This window comes from Neofelis nebulosa, chromosome 8 (genome assembly GCF_028018385.1).
Source record: "Neofelis nebulosa isolate mNeoNeb1 chromosome 8, mNeoNeb1.pri, whole genome shotgun sequence".
In the NCBI taxonomy this organism is placed as follows: domain Eukaryota; kingdom Metazoa; phylum Chordata; class Mammalia; order Carnivora; family Felidae; genus Neofelis; species Neofelis nebulosa.
The window spans coordinates 10,780,871-10,801,889 of NC_080789.1; the positions used below are offsets into that span (position 1 = coordinate 10,780,871).

Consider the following 21,019-nt stretch of genomic DNA (forward strand, 5'->3'; position numbering starts at 1 on the left):
TATATAACATTTTTTAAAAGTTCCATTATAGCTAACATACAGTGTTATGGTAGTTTCAGGTATATTAATATATAATGTATAATTTATTATATAGGTAATATATAATATACAATATATTATACCTATATAATATATAACTTAAATATAATAATTATAATAGAATTTACATATTATTATAAATTAAATATAATATATTACATATTATACATTATATATAGGTATAATATATATTATATATAGGTACATTGATAGATTCATTCAGTGCAGTTGTAAAATATAATTATATATGTGTATATAAAAATATATGTGCATATATATATATTAATGTAAGAAGGGGCCCATGAAGGCAGAAGTGCCTTGAACCCGCAAAGGTCATAATGGGGCCCTGGGGGGTTGCCAGAACATTCCCACAGGCCTGGGGACTCAGATGCACCTGCCGGGTAGGGGCGAGCCACCTTCCTCACAGCCAACACAGGTGGGGCACTGGGCTCCTGGTCATAATAATAAATAATATCTGTTAACTATTAACAAAGCTCCAGGTTCTATCTCCCTTAATCCTTATAACACGTATGGTCTCATTTTACAGAGGAAGAGATCGATCTGAGAGGTTAAATAACTGCTCCCGAGGTCACATAGCTGGGAAGTGATGGCACCCAGATTCCAGTTCCAAATGATATCCGAGGACCTCTTCCTGCCCCAGGATCCTGGAACTTTCTGCAGCCTTTCATTGGTGGGGGTGGGGGGTGGTTTGTAATTAATCGTGTTTTGGTTGTTTCCCGTGCTCAAGCTCGTCTCCCCTCTTAGGCTTGGTCTCTTTAAGGCCTGGCTGTGTTTCTACTTTTCTTCTTGGAAGCTCTCAATCCCATGCATTGCACAAAGTCCTATGTACCCTGTGTGGCCAGCTCGGCGATGTCCTTCTTGGCACCCTGGAGGGGCGCACGCTGGCAGTTTTGCTGTGGCTGCTCCTCGCTGCTGCCTCTCACGGCAGCCTGATGGCCTCCTGCACAATTCAGTGAGGGCAGTTCTGTAAGGGCCATCGCATAGCCTGGGAACCTGCTTCCGTCGCCACTCTATTCACTTAACGCTGTACCACGAGCAACGGTGGTACATGGCCACCGTGGCCATGGAGGGTCTCCAAAAAGTGTGATTTAGAAACATTTTTTTTAAGTTCATTTATTTATATTGAGAGACACAGAGAGAGCATGTGAGCAGGGGAGGGGCAGAGAGAGAGAGAGAGAGAGAGAGAAGGAGAGAGAGAGAATCCCAAGCAGCCTCCATGCTGTTAGCGCAGAGCCCGGTGTGGGGCTTGAACTCACAAACTGTGAGATCATGTCCTGAGCAGAAATGAAGAGTCAGATGCTTCACTGACTGAGCCACCCAGGCACCCCCAAAAATGTGATTAAAAATTAAAAAAAAATTTTTTTTAATGTTTATTTATTTTTGAGACAGAGAGAGACAGAGCATGAATGGGGGAGGGTTAGAGAAAGGGAGACACAGAATCGGAAGAAGGCTCCAGGCTCTGAGCTGTCAGCACAGAGCCCGATGCGGGGCTCAAACCCACAAACTGTGAGATCATGACCTGAGCCGAAGTCGGATGCTTAACCGACTGAGCCACCCAGGCGCCCCCAAAATGCGATTTTTTTTAACTTTCTTTCTTTCTTTATTTTCAGAGAGAGACAGAGCACAAGTGGGGGAGAGTCAGAGGGAGAGGGAGACACAGAATCCAAAGTAGGCTCCAGGCTCTGAGCTGTCAGCACGGAGCCCGATGTGGGGCTCGAACTCACAAACCGTGAGATCATAACCTGAGCCAAAGTGGGACGCTGAACTGCCTAAGCCACGCAGGTGCCCTGGAAGGTAAGCAATTTTATTTTTTTAACGTTTATTGATTTTTGAGAGACAGAGAGAGACAGAGAACAAGCAGGGGAGGAACAGAGAGAGAGGGAGACAGAATCTGAGGCAGGCTCCAGGCTCTGAGCTGTCAGCACGGAGACCAACGCGGGGCTCGAACCCACGACCTGTGAGATCATGACTTGAGCCAAAGTCAGTTGCTTAACCGACTGAATTACCCAGGCACCCCAGGAAGGTAAGCGTTTTTAAGAGAACCGGGCTGGAGATACAAATGTGGGTGATTTTGATTTTTTGTTTCTTTTCTTTCTTTCCTTCTTTCCTCCCTCCCTTCCTTCCTCCCAGCCCCCCTTACTTTCCTTCTTTTTTTCTTTTAAAATATCTTTCACTCATATCACACACATACGCAGAAAAGAGTCCGATTCAGAATGGGGTTGTGTTCCCCCGCCTTTAAACATTCTCCCAAAACAAGCGAACGTGTCCGTTCTTTCTACTTTGTGCATTCTTCTGAAACCTTCCACAGTGAGCCAGGATGACCATTATAATCAGAAAAATACCACCTTTACAAGGGGTAGTTTCTGTTGATTAGGGAGTTTCCGTTTCCAAAGCACTTGGAGACTCCTTATCTCGCTTGGGCTTTTTACCGCAGCCCCCGGGAGAAAAGCGAAAAGCGAGAAGGGATTGATTTCCTTGTGGCTTAAGAGGAGGAAATCACCCTCCTCCAGGGGCAGGGAGGGGACTGGAGGTGGCGTCCCGTGTAAGCACTGGGCAGCAAGCCACCCATCAGCTCCTGGCACCAGAGGGTTCTGAGCAGGGCTCGCCTCCCCCCCACCCCTTCCAGAGTGGCCACTGCCAGCTCTGATGGAAACCGCTCTGGCTTGGCCAAACCAGGGCTCTAGAAAAATCCCGCTTCTGGGAATCCACCCTCAATAAGTTGTCAGGAGGCAGTCAGATTTTATACGCAAATAGATTTAATGCAGCAGGACTTTTAACGGCATCCGTTGAGAATTAATGTAAGTGTTCAGCGGGAGGAAATTGGGCCAATAAATTGAGTCATTGAAAAGTGGCATATTTCACTGCCATTAAAATCTAGTTCTGAAATATAGATTTGTGGGTTTAATGTTTCCTGAACGCAGCAGAATAAACAATTGCCCAGACAGAGGGATAAAAATCCACAGAAAACCATGAGGAGTGAAGTGTGCCATAAACAGAACAGGTGCCCTCCGGGCTGTAAGGTTATGAATGTTTGCTTCTTTTTTTTTTTTTTTTTTTAATTTTTAAAATGTTTTTTTATTTATTTTTTGACAGAGAGAGACAGAGCATGAGTGGGGGAGGGGCAGAGAAGAGGGAAGCACAGAATCCGAAGCAGGCGTCGCCGGCTCCAGGCTCCGAGCTGTTAGCCCAGAGCCCGACGGGGGGCTCGAACCCACAGACCGTGAGATCATGACCTGAGCTGAAGTCAGACGCTCAAGCGACTAAGCCACCCAGGTGCTCCTAAAAGAAAATTTTTTAATGCCTATTTAATCTTGAGAAAGAGAGACAGAGTGCAATTGGGGGAGGGGCAGAGAGAGACAGAGACACAGAATCGGAAGCAGGCTCCCGGCTCCCAGCTGTCAGCACAGAGCCCGACGGGGGGCTCGGACTCACAAACTGTGAGAACATGACCCGAGCTGAGGTCGGACGCTTAACCGACTGAGCCACCCAGGCACCCCTATTTTACTTTATTATTTTTTTTTTAATTTTTTTTTTCAACGTTTTTTATGTATTTTTGGGACAGAGAGAGACAGAGCATGAGCAGGGGAGGGGCAGAGAAGGAGACACAGACTCCGAAGCAGGCTCCCGGCTTTGAGCTGTCAGCACGGAGCCCGACGCGGGGCTCGAGAGCATGACCTGAGCCGAAGTCAGACGCCCAACCGACTGAGCCCCCCAGGCGCCCCAACCATGTATCGTTTTTAAGACTTACACGTACAATCAGAAAAACCATCGGGTGACGGGAGACGACAAAACAGAAGTCTCTCAAAACGAATCTCGACATCGCAGAGAACGAGAAGCTTCGAGCTTTTTAAAACAATTTTTTAATTATTGTTATTATTTTTAAATTTATTTTATTTATTACTTATTATTATTTTTTATTTTTAACATTTTATTTTTTTACAGCTTCGAGCTTTTTAAAATTTTTAATTATTATTGTTATTTTAAAATTTATTTTATTACTTATTGTTTTATTTATTTATGTATTTTTAAGATTTTATTTTATTTTATTTTATTTATTTTATTTTTTTTTTCTTCAACTTTTTTTTTTTTTTTTTTTTTTTTTTTTTTTTGGGACAGAGAGAGACAGAGCATGAACGGGGGAGGGGCAGAGAGAGAGGGAGACACAGAATCGGAAACAGGCTCCAGGCTCCGAGCCATCAGCCCAGAGCCCGACGCGGGGCTCGAACTCACGGACCGCGAGATCGTGACCTGGCTGAAGTCGGACGCTCAACCGACTGCGCCACCCAGGCGCCCCAAGATTTTATTTTTTAAAAAGCTTTGAGCTTTTGTAAAATTTTTAAATATTATTATTTTAAAATGTATTTTATTTACTTATTATTTTATTTATTTATTTTTAAGATTTTATTTTTTTTAAAGCTTCGAGCTTTTTTAAAATTTTTAATTATTATTGTTATTTTAAAAATTATTTTATTTATTACTTATTATTTATTTATTTATTTATTTTTAAGATTTTTTTTTTTAAAGCTTCGAGCTTTTTTAAATTTTTAATTATTATTTTAAAATTTATTTTATTACTTATTATTATTTTATTTATTTATTTATTTTTAAGATTTTTTTTAACGTTTATTTATTTTTGAGACAGAGAGAGACAGAGCATGAACGGGGGAGGGGCAGAGAGAGAGGGAGAGACAGAATCGGAAGCAGGCTCCATGCTCTGAGCCATCAGCCCAGAGCCCGACGCGGGGCTCGAACTCACGGACCGCGAGATCGTGACCTGAGCTGAAGTCGGACGCTTAACCGACTGAGCCACCCAGGCGCCCCAAAATTTTATTTTTTTTAAAAGCTTTGAGCTTTTGTAAAATTTTAAAATATTATCATTTTAAAATTTATTTTATTTACTTATTACTTATTTATTTATTTATTTTTAAGATTTTATTTTTTTTTAAAAGCTTTGAGCTTTTGTAAAATTTTTAATTATTATTGTTATTTTAACATTTATTTTATTTATTACTTATTATTTTATTTATTTACTTGTTTGTTTGTTTTTAAGATTTTATTTTTTTTAAAAGCTTCGAGCTTTTCGCACAGCAAGTCTCCCTGTTCCAGGATGAGGAAGTGGGGCTCAGGACCTTGGGTGGCTTGCCAAGCTCACCTGCTGGTTGTGCTGGCTTCCGATGCCCGGCTGGGCGCTGGTCCTGTGCTGGGCTGGGCACGGGGCAGGAGGCTCCGGGCTGGGCTGGGTGTGCCCGGACGAAGAGCGTCTCATCCGTCCTGGGAGATGTGAGGGGGGCAGACACCCGGGCAGGAGGGACCAAAGTCCTCATGTACGGCCTTGGGGGAGTTAATGTGTAATATTCTAGAATATAAACTGGGCTGTGAGGCGTGATCTTGAGCCCAGACCTCCAGGAGTCACCGGGAGCCGCACCGGGAGCTGCCACCATGTCGGTGAGGATGCCGGCTTGCCCACTGCCCACCTCCTCCATTTCCCACATCTGTGCTTCAGTGGGGCAGCTGGTGGGGGGCGGGGGGAGCGCAGCTGGAGGAAAGCCACTGCCCCTCTCCGGGCCTTGGTTTCCCTGTCCATAGACCGACCAAGTCGGACAGACGGTGTCCACAGCCCTCTAGGGTAGATGTTCTCCGCTCCCTCCACCACCACCCTGCTGGGGGAGCTGGAACCTACCTCTTCCCTTCTCTAGACTCCGTTTCTCATCCGTAATAATAATTGCCAACATCTACTGGGCTTTAACTTTTTTTTTTTAAACGTTTATTTGTTTTTGAGAGACAGAGAATGAACAGGGGAGGGCCAGAGAGAGAGGGAGACACAGAATCTGAAGGAGGCTCCAGGCTCTGAGCTGTCAGCACAGAGCCCAACGCGGGGCTCGAACTCACGGACCGTGAGATCATGACCGGAGCCGAAGTCAAGAGTTGGACGCTCAACGGACTGAGCCACCCAGGGGCCCCTCTCTTCCCTTTTCTTATGAGGATACCAGTCACACTGGATTGAAGGACCACCCTAAACAAATCTTAAGTTGATTACATCTGCAAAGACCCTGTTTCCAGATAGGTTGCATCCGTAAGTTTCAGGTGGACGTGACTTTTCGGGAGACGCTGTTCAAGCCAGTACCTGTAAGGTGCAGGATGTGACCGTGACTGGAGGGGTCAGTGTGGCAGGGATGATGCACTCCTCACCCCCTGCCTCCCAAGGGCAACTTTGTGGCCCAGAGACCTTCCCGTCTTTCCCCTTCTCTGGTCGTCCCATCCCTGCCCTCTCTTTCCTCCTTCTCCAGAGATCACCTAGTCCAAATATCCTACATTAATGATGGGAGAACCGAGGCCCAGAAAGGGAGGCAGCTGGCCCCAGGTCACTCAGCCAACCAGGGGCAGGGTCCGGACTCGATCCCTGACCACCGACTCCTGCCCCACTCCCCAAACTGGCTTTGCCCCCCGTTGTCTCTCTCAGACTTTGCTGAGTGAGGACAGGGATCCCGAGTCTGCACGCTCCCACTGGCACCCTTCTCTGTCCAGAGGCACCTGCTCCCTGGCCTTTCTGGTGCTCCCGTCCCGTAGCAACCCCCACCTCTATCCTTGGGGGCTTTGCTCCTTCTGTTTCAGCCAGGCAGCTCCCAGGAGGTGGTAAGGGAATGGGGGTGCTCTTCCCTACACGGGCCCCAGCCTGACTGGTCCAGGGTCCGGGGGGGGGGGTGGGTGGGCAACTGGGGGGAGACGAGAAGACTCAGCCCGCTCACGATGTCTGGTTGTAGCCGTGTGTGCGTCTCAGAGCGCCCATCTGTGACAGCTTGCTTTGTGGCAGGACATCTATGTTTCTGGTAACGTCTGAACATCTTTGGGAGGGACCGGATAACCTTGTCTCTGAGCGGCAAACTTGTCTATCTGTGAGACGCTGGAGGAGAATTTTAACCCAGCCTGTCTGGTTCTCAAGACGGCAATCCAGCTGTCACACCAAGCGTCCCTCTGACGGGTGAGGCTCTCCTGCCTCTAACCCCCGTTTTCTCAAGGGCAGGGAGATTTTTCCCACCAGGGGGCATTTGGCCACATCTGGGGACATTTGTGCTTGTCACAACTGGAGGGGAGGGTGCTACTGGCATCTGGTGGATACAGACTGCCAGTTCCACACCCTCGGATGCACGGGCCATCCCCACGACAAAGAGTCATCCCGCCTCACCGGTGTCGGGGCTGCTGGCTCCACTCCCCTGGGCTGCACACAGCCTCTTTTCAGACCTGCCTTTTGAAATGTCCCGCCCCTGGGACAGCCGGGCAAGCCCGCCGTGTGTGTGTGCACACTGGATCGCCTTCCCCCTTGGTAAAAAGAAGGCAGCTGCCAGTGGGGGAGCATTGACTATCCTCCCAAGGACGCTGTCAGCAAAGCGCCCCAGGCCTGTGAGTTTCAGGCGTGCGGGCTCCAGGAAAAAACCCAAAATCTGTGAACAGAAATTGCACAACGTAAACGTGTTCTCCCACGGGATGTTTGAGATCTTCGGTACCTGCTGCGTGTGCCCTCTCCCCCCCACCCCCAACCACACGCCTTCCGAGCATGGATGTGGAAAAAGGGACATTTTGTAAGTGTTGGGTAATGAGCTTTGCAAATAGCTTCAAGGGGCGCCTGGGTGGCTCCGTCGGTTGGGTGTCTGACTCCCGCTCAGGTCGAGATCTCACGGTCTGTGGGTCTGAGCAAACCCACCCCGCCCCCCCTCCCCGGGCTCTGCGCTGACAGCTCAGAGCCTGGAGCCTGCTTCGGATTCTGTGTCTCCCTCTCTGTCTCTGTCTCTCTGTCTCTCTCAAAAATAAATAAATAAGGGGCGCCTGGGTGGCGCAGTCGGTTAAGCGTCCGACTTCAGCCAGGTCACGATCTCGCGGTCCGTGAGTTCGAGCCCCGCGTCAGGCTCTGGGCTGATGGCTCGGAGCCTGGAGCCTGTTTCCGATTCTGTGTCTCCCTCTCTCTCTGCCCCTCCCCCGTTCATGCTCTGTCTCTCTCTGTCCCAAAAATAAATAAAAAACATTAAAAAAAAAAAAATTAAAAAAAAAAATAAATAAATAAGCATTTAAAAAAATAGCCATCCTCCCTCCCCATTAAAAAAAAAAAAGAGAGAGATAGCTTCAAGACCCTTCCTTTAACCACAGAGCAGCTGTGGGAAACTTGTGCTATATAGAAATCTAGGCGCTGTTAAGGTCCTATGGAAAAAGGAGTGAGTGAATGATAACAGCAAGTAATCATAATGGTATCCGTCCCTCGATTTGCCTGTAGTTCATGCCAGCCTCTATGTCTGGGGCTCTGCAAACGTGACCTTGCCCCTCCCAACGGCCTGAAGGTGGGTGCTATTAACCTCAGGGCCCCCGGCAGTGTCTGTCACAGAGGGGGCGGCTTAGCACTGGTTGTGAATGGATAAATCAAATGAGCCCATTTTATAGATGAGGAAAGTAAGGTCTGGAGAGGGACTTTGATAGGACATGTCAAGACATGTGACTTACAGAGCTTTATAGTTCCTGGTTTTGGATGGGCCAAGCCCTGCACGCCTCTGATACAATCACTTTCTGTTAGTAAAATGGCTCCAAGGTTTTGCAGAAGCTGAACACATCCTCATTTGGGGGGTTCTGCTAAGGGTGCCTTCATCACCTGAACCTATTTGGGAACTGTAAGGTCAGCACAGACCACAGTACCCACTTCACAGATGGGCGTACTGAGGATCCCCCAGCTGGGCCCCATGTGTCCACATTCAGCTGTTCTCATCAGGCTGGGTGGATGAGAGTGAAGCAAAGCAGGGAAGAGGGAGTTCTAGAAGGCTCTGACCAGCGCACTCTAGCTTTTTCCCTTCCCAGCTCAGTGCCCCGTGAGAAGGTGCCGGTGAATGGGGGCCGCCAGCAGAAGGGCTCTGGGCATGTGCGTGACGTGCTTCTCCGTTGGCACAGGGAAATTTTGAGATCGTGAACATGGACATGAAGTTGGGCTCAACCCTGAAGATCAAGGGCAAGATCGCCAGTGACGCCGTTGGGTGAGCAAGGGGAGAGGCCGGGTGGGCCCGACCCGGGGAGGGGGGGTGTCCACAGGCCTGGAAGTTGGGGGCAGGCAGGGCAGCCTTGTGAGATGGTCACAGGGGAGAGCGACCTCAGGGGCCTTTTTTTTTTTTTAAATCCTTTGCTCGTGCTCACATCCCTGCCATGCCCCCGGCTGGCTCCCCTCCTGTTAGGGGCCTGCCTTCACCTCCGAGGCTAGGTTTGGGGACCCCCAGAATTTCACAACTCGTGCTATTTGCTCAACTCCGTGGCCCCCAAAGACACTGAAGGGGGTAGGCAGAGAAGCCCCTAGAGATCTGCCCAGCCCCCTGTGGGTCAGGTGTCTCTAGGGAAAGCCAATTCCACCCCTCCCCCCACCGCCCTCCTCACCCAGCTGAATGGGCAGAGGCCAGCCTTTCACACACGTTACACCAGAGAGAGCCACCAGGGGGCGCCAAGTGGTCTCTTTTGTATCCTCTCCCTTAGAACTAGCCGCACTTCTAATTCCGTTGTTAACAGCTCGGCACTCTGGCTCTCCCGTGGGCAGAACACGGTTACAGAATTTCTTGGGACTGATCCGCAACCGCTTTTGGTTGAGGAGAGGCGGGCAGAGGCGTAGGGTAGGAGCCAAGAGGAAAATCGCTCCTTTCTCCTACTTGGATTTCCTAAGTATACGGTCATGGTCTGAGACCTCCCAGTGAAGGCACCCTATTCATGACTCAGAATGTTCTACTCTCAGGGACCTTGGCGGTCTGACCCAGGCTGTAGGGATCCTGTCAACAGGTCACACGGCCCCCTGATCGAATACCTGGAATGACAGGGAGCTCGCCACTTGAGGTTAGCCGTTCATGGCCACACTCAGCGGATCTTCAGATACCTAAGGACAATTCTCTCCCCCAAGGACAGGTACCCCGAACTCCTGAGATTGTCACTATCAGTCCCCCTCCTGTCGAGAGCCTTAGTCCCTGTGCCAAATGGAATGACGCTCCAGTGCTGAGTCGGAGCAGGTTGTCACCTCCTTTGTTTTAAGGCACAGGCCTCTGTTAACACTTTTCTTTTGGGATTTCTTTCAGCTTGTGGTCAACCAAGACCCCATGACCCAAGCAGCTTTACCCAGGGCCGGCCCCTAATCCTTGTTACCCCCTTTCCCTGCAGATTTGCCCTTAATCTGGGCCAGGGGTCATCTAAAGTGGACCTGCATTTCAACCCACGCTTCAGTGAATCTGTCATTGTCTGCAACTCACTGGATGGCACCTGGGGGGAGGAGCAGAAGGATGGTCACATGTGCTTCAGCCCAGGGTCAGAGGTCAAGGTGAGGTCAGAGGGGAGAGGCGCCCGAGGAGGATGTCAAAGAGAGAGCCCAGGTGGGGGCGGGGGGCACCCTGGCCTAGACCTGGGTTTGGCACTGTTGAGGCCAACCCCGGGGCTGCCGTGGCCCATTTTCCAGGGCCTCTGGCCTCCCTGACACCCTCCCTCCTGCCGCAGTTCACCGTGACCTTTGACAATGACGGATTCAAAGTGAAGTTGTCAGATGGGCACCAGTTGACCTTTCCCAACAGAATGGGCCACAGCCACCTGAGCTACCTGAGCATACAGGGTGGGTTGAGCATCACCTCCTTCAAGATCGACTGAGCGGAGAGCACCTCACCGGAGTCAAAGACCCCACTGCGGATTCCCCATCCTGAGCTCCCGCTCCGTCACAGATCAGCGGCCGCTGAGTCCCGGCTGCTGGCCAGCAGTTCCTGCCCCTGGGACCCTACTTCCCTCCCCTGAGCCTGAGACCAGACAAAAGAAGCCACCTTTACCTAGTCTTCCTGCATCAGTGCTTGTGGTCATTCCCATAGTGCTCCCAGCAGCCTCGTGCGACAGGGAAGGAAACTGAGGCATAAGGTCGGAGCGCTGCGAGGTGGGGGTTGGGACATTCTCCCAAACACCTCTAAGCACCCGCTGCAGCCTCTCGGTCCCCAGTTATCACCGGGACAAGTGATTAGTGATTACGGAGGGGGGATTGCGGGGCCGGTTCCAGGCACCTGGGCCAGGGGCTGTTCCAGGAACTGTAGATAAGGGCTCCCACCTGGGCCTCTTATCGCTGGAACATTCATTCCAGCCTGGTTACTCATTACCCCCTGCTTTGGCCCCTCCCCTCGCTGGGGGCCCTGGGGGTGTGGGTTGGGGGGGGGGGAGAGATTCTTTGGTTTTCCAAACCCCATACTGAAGGTATTTTAAGCAGGTGGAGCTGACTTTGTTCTCCCAAGTCCCCAAGCATCTTGCAGGACGCCTTTTATCAAAAAGCCTTTTTTAATCAGGACCCAGAAGCAGGTCTGGGGTGCACGGGAAGGTGGGATTCCTCCCCTGTGAGGTCGCACCTGACTTTTCTCTGGGGTTGGAATGTTGGGGAAGCAGCCTTAGCAAGGGCTGGGGCTCTGACGGGTGCAGGAGGGACCCTGCTGGGGGCAGCTCCAGGATGAGCTGGGGCAGGACGTCCCTTAGGGAGAGGAGACAAAGGCCCTGTGTGGTATGCTCCCCGTCCCCCCCCCCCCCCCCAAGCAAGGACAGCTTTTCCAGCACAAAGGCTATACTGTGAGGTTGGGCTCTCCAGCCAGTGGGGGTGGCAGAGGGTGGGGGGTGAGCCTAAGGAACGGCCCTGGGTCCAGAGTGGCAAGGGGCTAGGTAATGCAGCCCAGCAGGGCCCACGGGAACACCCAGGTCCCAGAACAAGCCTGGTCTCCTCCGGCCTCCCTCCCATGTCTGTCCTGCAGAGGCGTGGAGGGGCTTGGGGGCAACTGGGTTCTCCCATCTATCGTGGACAGGACGTAGCTATTCGGTGCTGGCTCTGCACTGTTCATGGGCAGTGCCCTGAGCCCTGGCAGGGTCCTGAGCCCACGGCCAGCTGGTCACACCTTGACTTCATCGTCCTCCTCAGCATCAGCAAACTCAAAGGTGTTTGCTTGCACCGTGCTGGGCACGGGGGCCCTGCTGCCCGCCTGGGGTGCCCCCCACTCTTCGTCCAGGCTCTCCCAAGAAGCCCGAGCCTGGGGCAGGACCCCCGCTAGCTCTCGCCGGGCATCGATCTCAGTATAGCGGTGGCTACCCTGGCTGCCCCCCCAGCCTGCTCCCCAGTGCCTGCTAGGGGCCGTGTCAGCAGGTATACGGGGACACTCTCCCACCACACTGGCCCTCACCTCAGCCAGAGGGCTCAACCCAGCAGTCACCCCATTGGGGCAGTGTCCACGTGGTTGGGGGTTTGAGGCAGGGGCTGGGGGTCTTGCGGCAGGGGCTGGGGTCGTCTCAGCTGCAGAGGCTTCTGAAAGGCTCATGACCCCCAGCAGCTCGCTGAGGAGAGATGGCCCCAGGTCGAGGTCCAGGCGGAAGGACAGGAGGGAGTCAGAGCGGCGAAGCTCGGGCTCGGAGGGGAAGGCACTATCACGTTCTCGGTCACGAGGCTTTTCCGGGCGAGGCAGGCGGGAGATAGTGCAGAACCCGGAGTCCGGGCCTAGAAGAATGGGGAGAAGGGTCATAGCTGGGGTCCCTAACCAGGAATCGGGGCGGGGAGGGCCAGGACCAACCCTAGCTTGCTGTGTGGCCTCTAACACGTCACTCTCTCATCCGGCCTCAGATTCTCCCATCTTTCCAATATAGCGAACCCTGAAGTTTCTCACGGGATCTTTCTATCAACCCAGAAGTTGAAAATGGACACAATTCTCATTCCCACTTTGCAGACGTAGAAAGGGAAGGCTCAGTCTGGGACAAGGGGAGAGGCTTGCCCAGGGTCATAGGGTCTGAAGGGGGCAGAGGCAAGCCTGGAGCTCAAAACGTCCTGGGCGCCTGGGTGGCGCAGTCGGTTAAGCGTCCGACTTCGGCCAGGTCACGATCTCGCGGTCCGTGAGTTCGAGCCCCGCGTCAGGCTCTGGGCTGATGGCTCGGAGCCTGGAGCCTGTTTCCGATTCTGTGTCTCCCTCTCTCTCTGCCCCTCCCCCGTTCATGCTCTGTCTCTCTCTGTCCCAAAAATAAATAAAAAACATTGAAAAAAAAAATTAAAAAAAAAAAAAAAAAAAAAAAAAAAGTCCTGACTCGCAGTCCCAACTGATGGCCACGGTCCTCTTGCATGACAGTGGCCGATGGCTGCCGGCGAACCCATAGCACGTGGACGGGTTTGTGGGCACGGGGACAGAACTAGCAAGCTGGGGTCTGACTGCACAGAAATCACAGACTCAAAGGACAGGCGGATGCCCTGCAAAGGACCTCTGGTCCAGCCTCTGGCTCCAAAACTACCATGCCCGAGGCACAGTGTGGTCACTGTGGACCAGCCCTCAGCAGAGTTTTGAGCTGTGTTGCTGGGGGCGGAGCACCCGAGGAAGTCCCTGGCAGTGGGGCAAAGCCACAGGGCAGAGAACGGCCACCAGGTGGCAGCAGGGGCCCTGCTTCCCAAGGCGAGCTGTCCAGCGGAGCTAAGGTTGCACCTGCCAGTCCCCCACCACGGCCGGGAGGGCCCCCTGGCTTCTGTCTGCGTGAGTGGTTTTTCTAAATTTGTCAGGTTCTGTGCAAATAACAAAAACACAGCAACAGCCCCGATGTCCTGTCGCTGAGTCTTAGCAATGACCCTAATGGACCCATTACACATACAGGCCAGGATTGAGCCTGCAGAGGTCAGCCGGCGTGCTGGACACCGGGTAGAACCAGGATTCTAATCCAGAGCCCGGACTCTCAGTCTCGCCACCGTGTCATTCTGACACGAGGGGGCTGCTTCCGTGGAAGGGGACGGGCTGGTTCAGCCATGGGCCCGGACACAGGGAGGCGAGTTAGAGTCGGGGAGAGCTGGACCGCCCTCCCCTCCCCTCTCAACCTCAGCGCGCTTTGCGGAGTGAGCTGGTTTGCGACCCTTGTCCCCGCCCCACCCCCCCACCAACCCCTTCCATGGTCTGGGGTTCGGGCCTGACCTCCGCGGTGGGACCAAACTAACGCGGGGCAAAGAGCTCACTTGGTGGCTCGGCCGGCCCACCGAACACCCTGGGCCTCGGCACCTGACGAACGAGTGGCCAGCCCAGGCCCTCACCGTAACCGGAGTGGCCGTCTGTGGAGCTGGCAGGGTTGCGGTCGAAGGTGAGTTTGCCGACCACGAGGCTGTCGTAGGCGGCCTGGTTGAGCTGGGGCAGGGAGATGGCGTTCTTGATGATGGGGGACACGGCGGGCGGAGCAGGCGAGGGTGCGGGCGGGGAAGCCATCCGCCGGGGCGGTGCCCCTACCCTCCGCACCTGCTGTAGCTTCTTGGCCAGGAAGCTGCGGGGTGAGCGGTGAGTGCTCCCCGAGCTGCCACCGTGGTTGCTGAGGAAGGACGTGTCGCCGAAGACGTCCCCGCCGCGGCCCACGTGCATGGTGTGGCGGAAGTCGCCGAGCGGGGGGCTGATCATGTCTGCCGTCAGCCGCCTCTTCCCCTGTGAGCCGGACACCCAGCCAACCGGCGAGAGCTTGCCCAGGCTCATGGCAGGGGCTCCTCCGGCCCCCTGGGGGCCTGGCATCAGCTCCCGCTCTTCACGGTGGATGGTCCGGGCCCCCCCCTCCCCGGGGCCGGGGCTCAGGATCCACTTCTCAGCTCCTTCCTTCCCAGAGGAAGGGGGGTGGACGGAGGCTGCTCCTGCGCGCTCCTGAGGTGCTGCCCCCTCGCGCGTCCCTGAGGCCTGGCTCTCGGCCCCGTGGAAACCGCTACGGATGCCTGTCCCGACACGGAGAAGGTACCAGATGCGCCTCAAGCGCCAGCCGCCCCTCTCTGCCCGGCGGTGGAGACCTGAAAGAAACACAACGATGGTAGGCCCCGTTGGGGATCCTGGGTCACACAGCGAAAGGGAACAAGTGATTATACCCACCAACCCCGAGGGGGGATACCGCCCACGTGCTGAGCGGGCGCGCAGACGACAGGCCGGACAATTCCGGGAGGAGGACGACGCTTAGGACCAGGCAAAGCAAACAATAGTGACCCAGTAGGAATTGTGGTTGTTGCCTGTGAACAGGTATGGACCAGAGGGGGGCACGAAACAATTCATCGGGCTGCACGCTTGAGACGTCTCTCTGTAAAAAGCATGAATGGTCTTTCTACGGAGGCCGTTTATGAAGCACCTACTAAGTGCCAAGAAATGACCTGTTACTCGTGTCATCCACACGACACCCCGGAGGGAGGCGCTATTTTATTTTGTATTCTTTCATTTTTTAAAGTTAACTTATTTTGAGAGCGAGCGAGCAGCGAGGAGCAGAGAGAGAGAGAGAGAGAGAGAGAGAGAGAGAATATCCCAAGCAGGCTCCACGCCATCAGTGCAGAGCCCGATGCGGGGCTCAAACTCACAAACCGCAAGATCGTAACCGGAGCCGGCGTCGGGCGCTTAACCGACTGAGCTACCCAGCCGTCCCGGGAGGCACTATTTTAGGGAGGAGAAACTGAGGCACAGAGAAGTGAAGTGACTTGCTTGAGGCTACATAGTAAAAATGGTGAGGCAGAGCCTTCCCGACCCCGAGTCCTCGAGCCCCAAGCTACATTCTCTTCTGCGGGCGCGTTGAGCAAATCACCTCCCTTCTCTGTGGGTGAAATTGTCTTTCACTAGGAGAGGCCAGGAGGGAGGAGGTGCCTTGCCACAGGCTTTGTGCACTGCTGTGTAAACAGCCTGCGCAGAGGTTCCTTAGAACCCTCCGCCTTCAAGGTGCTTCCTGGAAAAAGGATCCTGTGGTCAAAAGTGGCTTTTTCCAGCTGCCTGCTGCATGCCTGAGCATATTCAAGGCTCTGAGAAGGCCCGCAGGAAAGACCTTTACCATTAATTTTTCAAATTGACCTAGGAGCCTTGTTGTCAGGGAACAAGTTTTGGAAAGAGCTCAGCAGGTGCCAAAAGCGATTCCTTCCCCACTCCGTCCCCTCCTGATCTCCCCCACCTCCTCCCCAGCCCCAACCTTCTCTAAGCTTCTTCTGGTCTGACCCCATCCCTTCTAGCATCATAGAAAGTGCAGTCTGGAGGACACCTATGAGCCTACGGTCTGACCTCTGGTTTTCCTGTGGCCCACAACGGGTCCAAGTTTGCTCCAGGTCCTATCAAGAGAGCTAGTTGAGACTTGAACTCAGAGCCTCTGACTCATGGCCCTCTGATCGGCTCCTGGAGCCCCATCTTGTCTCCCTAGATTGGCAACACACTCTGAAGGTGGGGCGGCTGCCTGGATTTTCCTGCCTTCCTCCCTCCCAGCACCCAGCCTGGGCTCCGCACCAGATAGGTGCCAAATCAACAGGGGTTCAATCACAGGAGATCTTAGTGATGACCTTCATACCAAAGGATCACCCTTTGCCACCTTCCAAGTGAGGGTAGGTGGGGGATTCAAAGGCCTCGCAGGGTGACCTTGAGCAAGTCACTTACCTCCACAGGTGTGGGGCCTCAGCTGATAAAAGTTGATAAGACCTAGATGTGTGCCTCAACTTTTTTTTTTTCCGCTTGTTTTTAAATACCGCCGCCACCTCCAACATACAAAATCTCAATACTGCCCTTTGAATGTTATTTGAAATTCAAAATCGGTTAAATAACAAGATAAAAAACAAAGAAAGCAATAAAACAAAGCTAGCTTTGTTCTCGGACTGCATTCTGGTCCCTTCCCACCATCTGATCCACCCCCCAGCCCTAACTCCTCCCCCTTGGAGGGGGGGTGTCTGAATCATCCCTTTCCCTGGCACCCCCAGCACCAAGAAGTCCTCGTGGAATGTTTGCTGAAGTTAGGAAGCACTCTGCAGCTGGCCACCCATTACATGATGTCATCCGACTCCAAAGGCCCCGCTGTTGAGGTCACGAGGGTGAGCCCATTTTTACAAGCAGAGCCGAGGTTCCGAGGGAAGGGACTTGGCCAAGGTCACCTGGCAGGTGCATGGCACGGGCCAGGTTTCCTAGCTCTGCAGAGACGACAGATGAATCTCTGGGCGGGAAAGGAACGGGCCGGGGGTGGGGGCGTCACTCTGAATGCCACGTGAGGGGCCACTGTGTCTGCCGTGTGGCTCCACCCACCTCTCTCCCAGCGTCCACCTTGAAGGAGCCACTCTTCTCTCCACCGAGAGGACTCTGGCCCCCACCTAATCCCCATGGCCGCCTTAACTCTCGAGACCAGCTTCTGCTCCAATCTTGCGACGCTCCCACCTCCCCAGTGCCCCTGGGCACCTCTGAAAGGTCTCTCCTTACCTCTCCACCTTGCCCGCTGCGACAGAGAGACACTGCCGGGTGGTGGGGCCAAGGACAGGGCAGTGCTACTGGGGACCCGTTTTCCCACGTGGGAAACAGTAACAGCATCGAAATCTGGTTTTTTCCCAAAGGAGCGGAAAGAGCGGAAGGTGCTATAATTAAACCCCCCAGGTCCCGGAGTCAGGCGGCCCCGGTTCAAATCCAACATATGAACACGAACATCTCTGACTCTGGGCGTCCTTGGTGGGAGCTATTTGGCACCTGACACTGACTTCAGGGTATCGCTGGCAATCAAGTGTGTCCCATCTGGCCCTGGAGGAAGAAGGGCTCCAGGCGTCCTGGTGCAAAGCCTACCTCCCTGTTGATGCTCATGACACCCATTTTACAGGTGAAAACAATGAGGCGTAGAAAAGGGGACCGACTTGCCCCGAGTCACAGAGCAAGAAAAAAAAAAAGTGGTGTGGCTGGCAGCCTCCCCAGGATTCTGTCACCATCACTAGTAAATGCCAGGGGAGGGATAGGACCACAGCGGCGGGGCGAGGGGTGGGGGAACAGCTGTGGCAGGAGGCAATGCCCAGCTGCCGAGCTCCGGAAGGGCAGGCCTGGGAAGCAGGAGGCTGAGCTGTGCGGCTTCGGTGCCGGTGACCAGGCAAGAGTGGTCACCAAGCGGCCTGGGTGTCCTAGCAGTCCTCATATTTACCCTACAGAAGACAGTCAGGCGGGGGCACTTGGTAAGAGGTTACTCAATGGTGGTAATGACGCAAGGACAGGGTTTGAGGCCGAGGGCAGGGACCGCGCGTTAGGAGAGGCCGACAGGGGCCGCTGTGGAGGCACCTGTGGTTCAGAGGAGGCTGGGGGCTGTCTGACATTGGGGGAGGGGGCAGAGGCTGGGGCGGCTGCACCCCTGCGCTCACCTGGGGGTCACCCCAGGTACTGGTGCCTGCCAGCTCACCACCTGTCATCCAGGAGGCCACTCACACGCACACAGCCCCTTCCCCACCAGTGTCCAGCTGGTTAACATCCCAGACCGCTGGACAGCGTGACGGTGCCTGGATGAGGGCTGCTATGGCCCTGGAATAAAACGTCAAGTCCCTGGGGCCTCTCATACCCCTGGAAGGCACACCCCATCCCCCAACCCGGTCAAGGTGGAGACACGAGCAAAGTGAGGCCAGAAAGGGGCAGCAAGCTGTTTGCAGGGGCAGCGCGGACCCTGGGACAGGACTCTGAGGGGTTAGATGGGAGCACCAGGGCCATGGGGGAGTAAGAGGAAAGCAGGTTAGAGCCCAAGTCCTCCACTCGGTGAGGCGGGAGGGCCGCGGCCCAAGTGTCGCACAGTCCTGGGTTCCAGCCCCCCCCAACGCGTTTGCTGCGGCCTCGGGGGGTGGGGGGTAGTCCCGCCGCCTCTCTAGGCCTCAGTTTCCCGGGCTAGCAAATGGGCTTCAAGCTGGGCGGACCTTGCGTGGTCGAGGCAAGAACAGAACAATGTCGAGGCCGGTCGAGATTGGAAGTCCGGGAAAGACTTTGGCCAGAAAACGTTCCCTCTGGGAGGCAAGGAGTTCGGATGGGGAGGGTCGCTCCACGGGGGAGGGGAGAAGGGACAGCCGGCTGTCGTGGCCCGAGGGGAACCGGACGGGATGACCTCATCCCTGCTCGGCCTGGAATGCGGCGGTTGGGGAGGGGGCAGGGTGCCTGGTCCATCTCCCCTGCGGTCCCTCCCGCCCCCCACTTCCCGCTCTCCGCGCCGGCCTCGCCAAGGGGCCCGACATTCCGGCACTTTCGCCCCCTCCCCGTTCCTTCCCTTCCTTTCCCAGGGCAGGAAGGAGCGTAGACGGCCCTCCGCGCGCCCCCTCCTCCCGCAGCCGGCTTTACCGCTCGCCCGCTCAAGTGCTCTGCGCCCCTCCGCTCGCCCGGGACCTTGCAAAACCACCCCCAAACTCGGAGGGTCCCCGCGCCCTGCGCGACGGGCCTTCCTGTTGGCACCCGGGGCGCCTTGGGCAGGCTGGCCTCCTCCCTCCCTCCCCCCCCCTCCCCGCCCCGGTCCCCGAGAGCCTAAGAGGGTGCCGGGTCCCCCCCCCCCACCGTCCCGCCGGCGTCCACGCCCACCCGGGGGAGGGGGGCGCTGTTACCTTCGCTCCGCGAGCCCCGGGGGCCCGGGGCCGGGGGCCGAAGGGCGGGCGCGTCGGCCCGGGCGGCGGCGGCGCGTCCCGGCGCGCAGCCCGGGCGAGTGGCTGGGCCGGTCTGCGCCGCCCTGGCCGCGGGCTCCGCGGGCTGGCTCCGGGGGCGGGGGCGGGGTGTGGGCGCGCTCCCTCCCCGCGCCTCGCCCCTCCCGCCTGCGGGCGGGGCCGGGCCCCCTCCGGGGCACCGATCGGGCCGCCCCGAGTGGCGGCGGGAGCTGGAGGGGGGCGGCGGGGGCGCCGGGCTGGCGGGGCGGGGAGCCGCCGAACGTGCGGGGAAGCCCCGGCGAGGCGACTCGGGTCGTGTGCGGCCACCCCTCCCCCTACCGGCGCCCCGCGTGGCCTTGGGGCTCCGTGACCTGACAACTCCGGCTCCTGCGCTCTCCAGCCGCTCCCTGTGGGAGTTTGGGAGAACCCAGAAGCCCGCCCGGGGCCTTGAATGCCGGAAAGACTCGCCTGGACCCTGAGCTCTCCACGCTGGGATGCCCGCTGTCTTTCTCCCGGTCCACCTGGCTCTCAATCCTCTACAGGCCGCAGGGGTGTCGGGGGCGCAGACCACAGCAGGCTACGTGCGGAGTGGTGGGTGGTGTGGTGGTCAAGGACGGGGTGGGGGGGGCCTAGAACCCCACAGCCTGGTTTCCCAGCCTGCCCTAGCCCCTGCTTAGCCTTGCTGTGCCTCTGTTTCCCATCTGTTAATAACAGTAGGCATCGGAGGTCACGTTCTTAAGTGCTCTCTGCTCTGTCAGCACCTAGGAGGCTTGCGGAACAGGTAGATGAGACCACACCTCAGATGGATGGGTTTAGAAAGCATTATTGAGCACCCCCCCTCCCCGAAACCCCACCCAGGAGGGGCAGGGGGACAGCTATGCACGGGCATCTGTGTCACCCTCAAGGAGGGGAGACAGGGCTCTGATCCCTGCCTCATGTTTTTTTTTTGCCCTCCTCGGATATTCCCCTCAGACTGTGAGCTCCCTGGGGACAGGCAGAAAATCCTGGGGGCTGTCCTTGACCGGAGACACCCCTAACAGCCTGCAGGGGAGTGGAGGGGCCCAACAAGTTTTCCCAGAGAAGGTGATACCTGACTTAAGTTGTAAAGGACACATAGGCAGGGGGAGGGCCGTAGGAGTGCACATGCCTGTGTCGTGTGGGGAGCCAACCCAAGCAAAGATTCAGAGCTAAGGATCCACATGGAGGAGGCAAGCGCGGCTGGCGGAAAGCCTCTGAATGCTGTCCTGGCTGGAGACGAGGGCCATATTGACACACAGGGGGAGGAGACAAGGTTTGGCTGCTCACGGAGCGCTGGGCCTCTTTCAGTGGTTCCCTGAATGCTCATGCCACCCAGGGACGGGGTTATTTCCCCAGCTGGAGAGATGGACAGATGGGGAAACTGAGGCACAAAGAATTCCGGCACTTGTTCAAGTGGCACAGCTGTGGGACTGAGACGCCCGTTGGTCAGAGCTCAGGCTTGGAGGGGCTTTGTCCTGGAGAGAATTGGGGATGGTCTCAGGGGTGCTGCAGAGCATGGGTGAGGAAGAAGGGCAGGGATGGTGGGGAGCACAGTCAAGGGCTAGGAGAGAACTGGGC

At 55.2% G+C, this 21,019-nt stretch overlaps 2 protein-coding genes across 3 annotated transcripts; one reads left to right on the forward strand and one right to left on the reverse strand.

Moving 5' to 3' along the window:
- Positions 1-5,376: 5,376 nt before the first annotated feature.
- LGALS2 (galectin 2) lies at positions 5,377-10,878 on the forward strand. Of its 2 annotated transcripts, XM_058741355.1 has the most exons (4): positions 5,377-5,505; positions 8,986-9,068; positions 10,225-10,381; positions 10,555-10,878. In XM_058741355.1, exons 1-4 carry the CDS (start codon positions 5,500-5,502, stop codon positions 10,699-10,701), a joined length of 393 nt encoding a protein of 130 aa, XP_058597338.1. In that variant the 5' UTR covers positions 5,377-5,499; the 3' UTR covers positions 10,702-10,878. The 2 variants fall into 2 exon arrangements, with proteins under 2 accessions (XP_058597338.1, XP_058597337.1); XM_058741354.1 differs by lacking the exons at positions 5,377-5,505; positions 8,986-9,068 and adding an exon at positions 9,683-10,076.
- A 470-nt stretch (positions 10,879-11,348) lies between these two features.
- CDC42EP1 (CDC42 effector protein 1) lies at positions 11,349-19,540 on the reverse strand. The gene is made up of 3 exons (XM_058741353.1): positions 19,388-19,540; positions 14,123-14,851; positions 11,349-12,562 (listed from the first exon to the last, which is right to left on the reverse strand). The coding sequence occupies exons 2-3, from the start codon at positions 14,583-14,585 to the stop codon at positions 11,964-11,966; spliced, it is 1,062 nt and encodes a 353-aa protein (XP_058597336.1). The 5' UTR covers positions 14,586-14,851; positions 19,388-19,540; the 3' UTR covers positions 11,349-11,963.
- Positions 19,541-21,019: the final 1,479 nt, after the last annotated feature.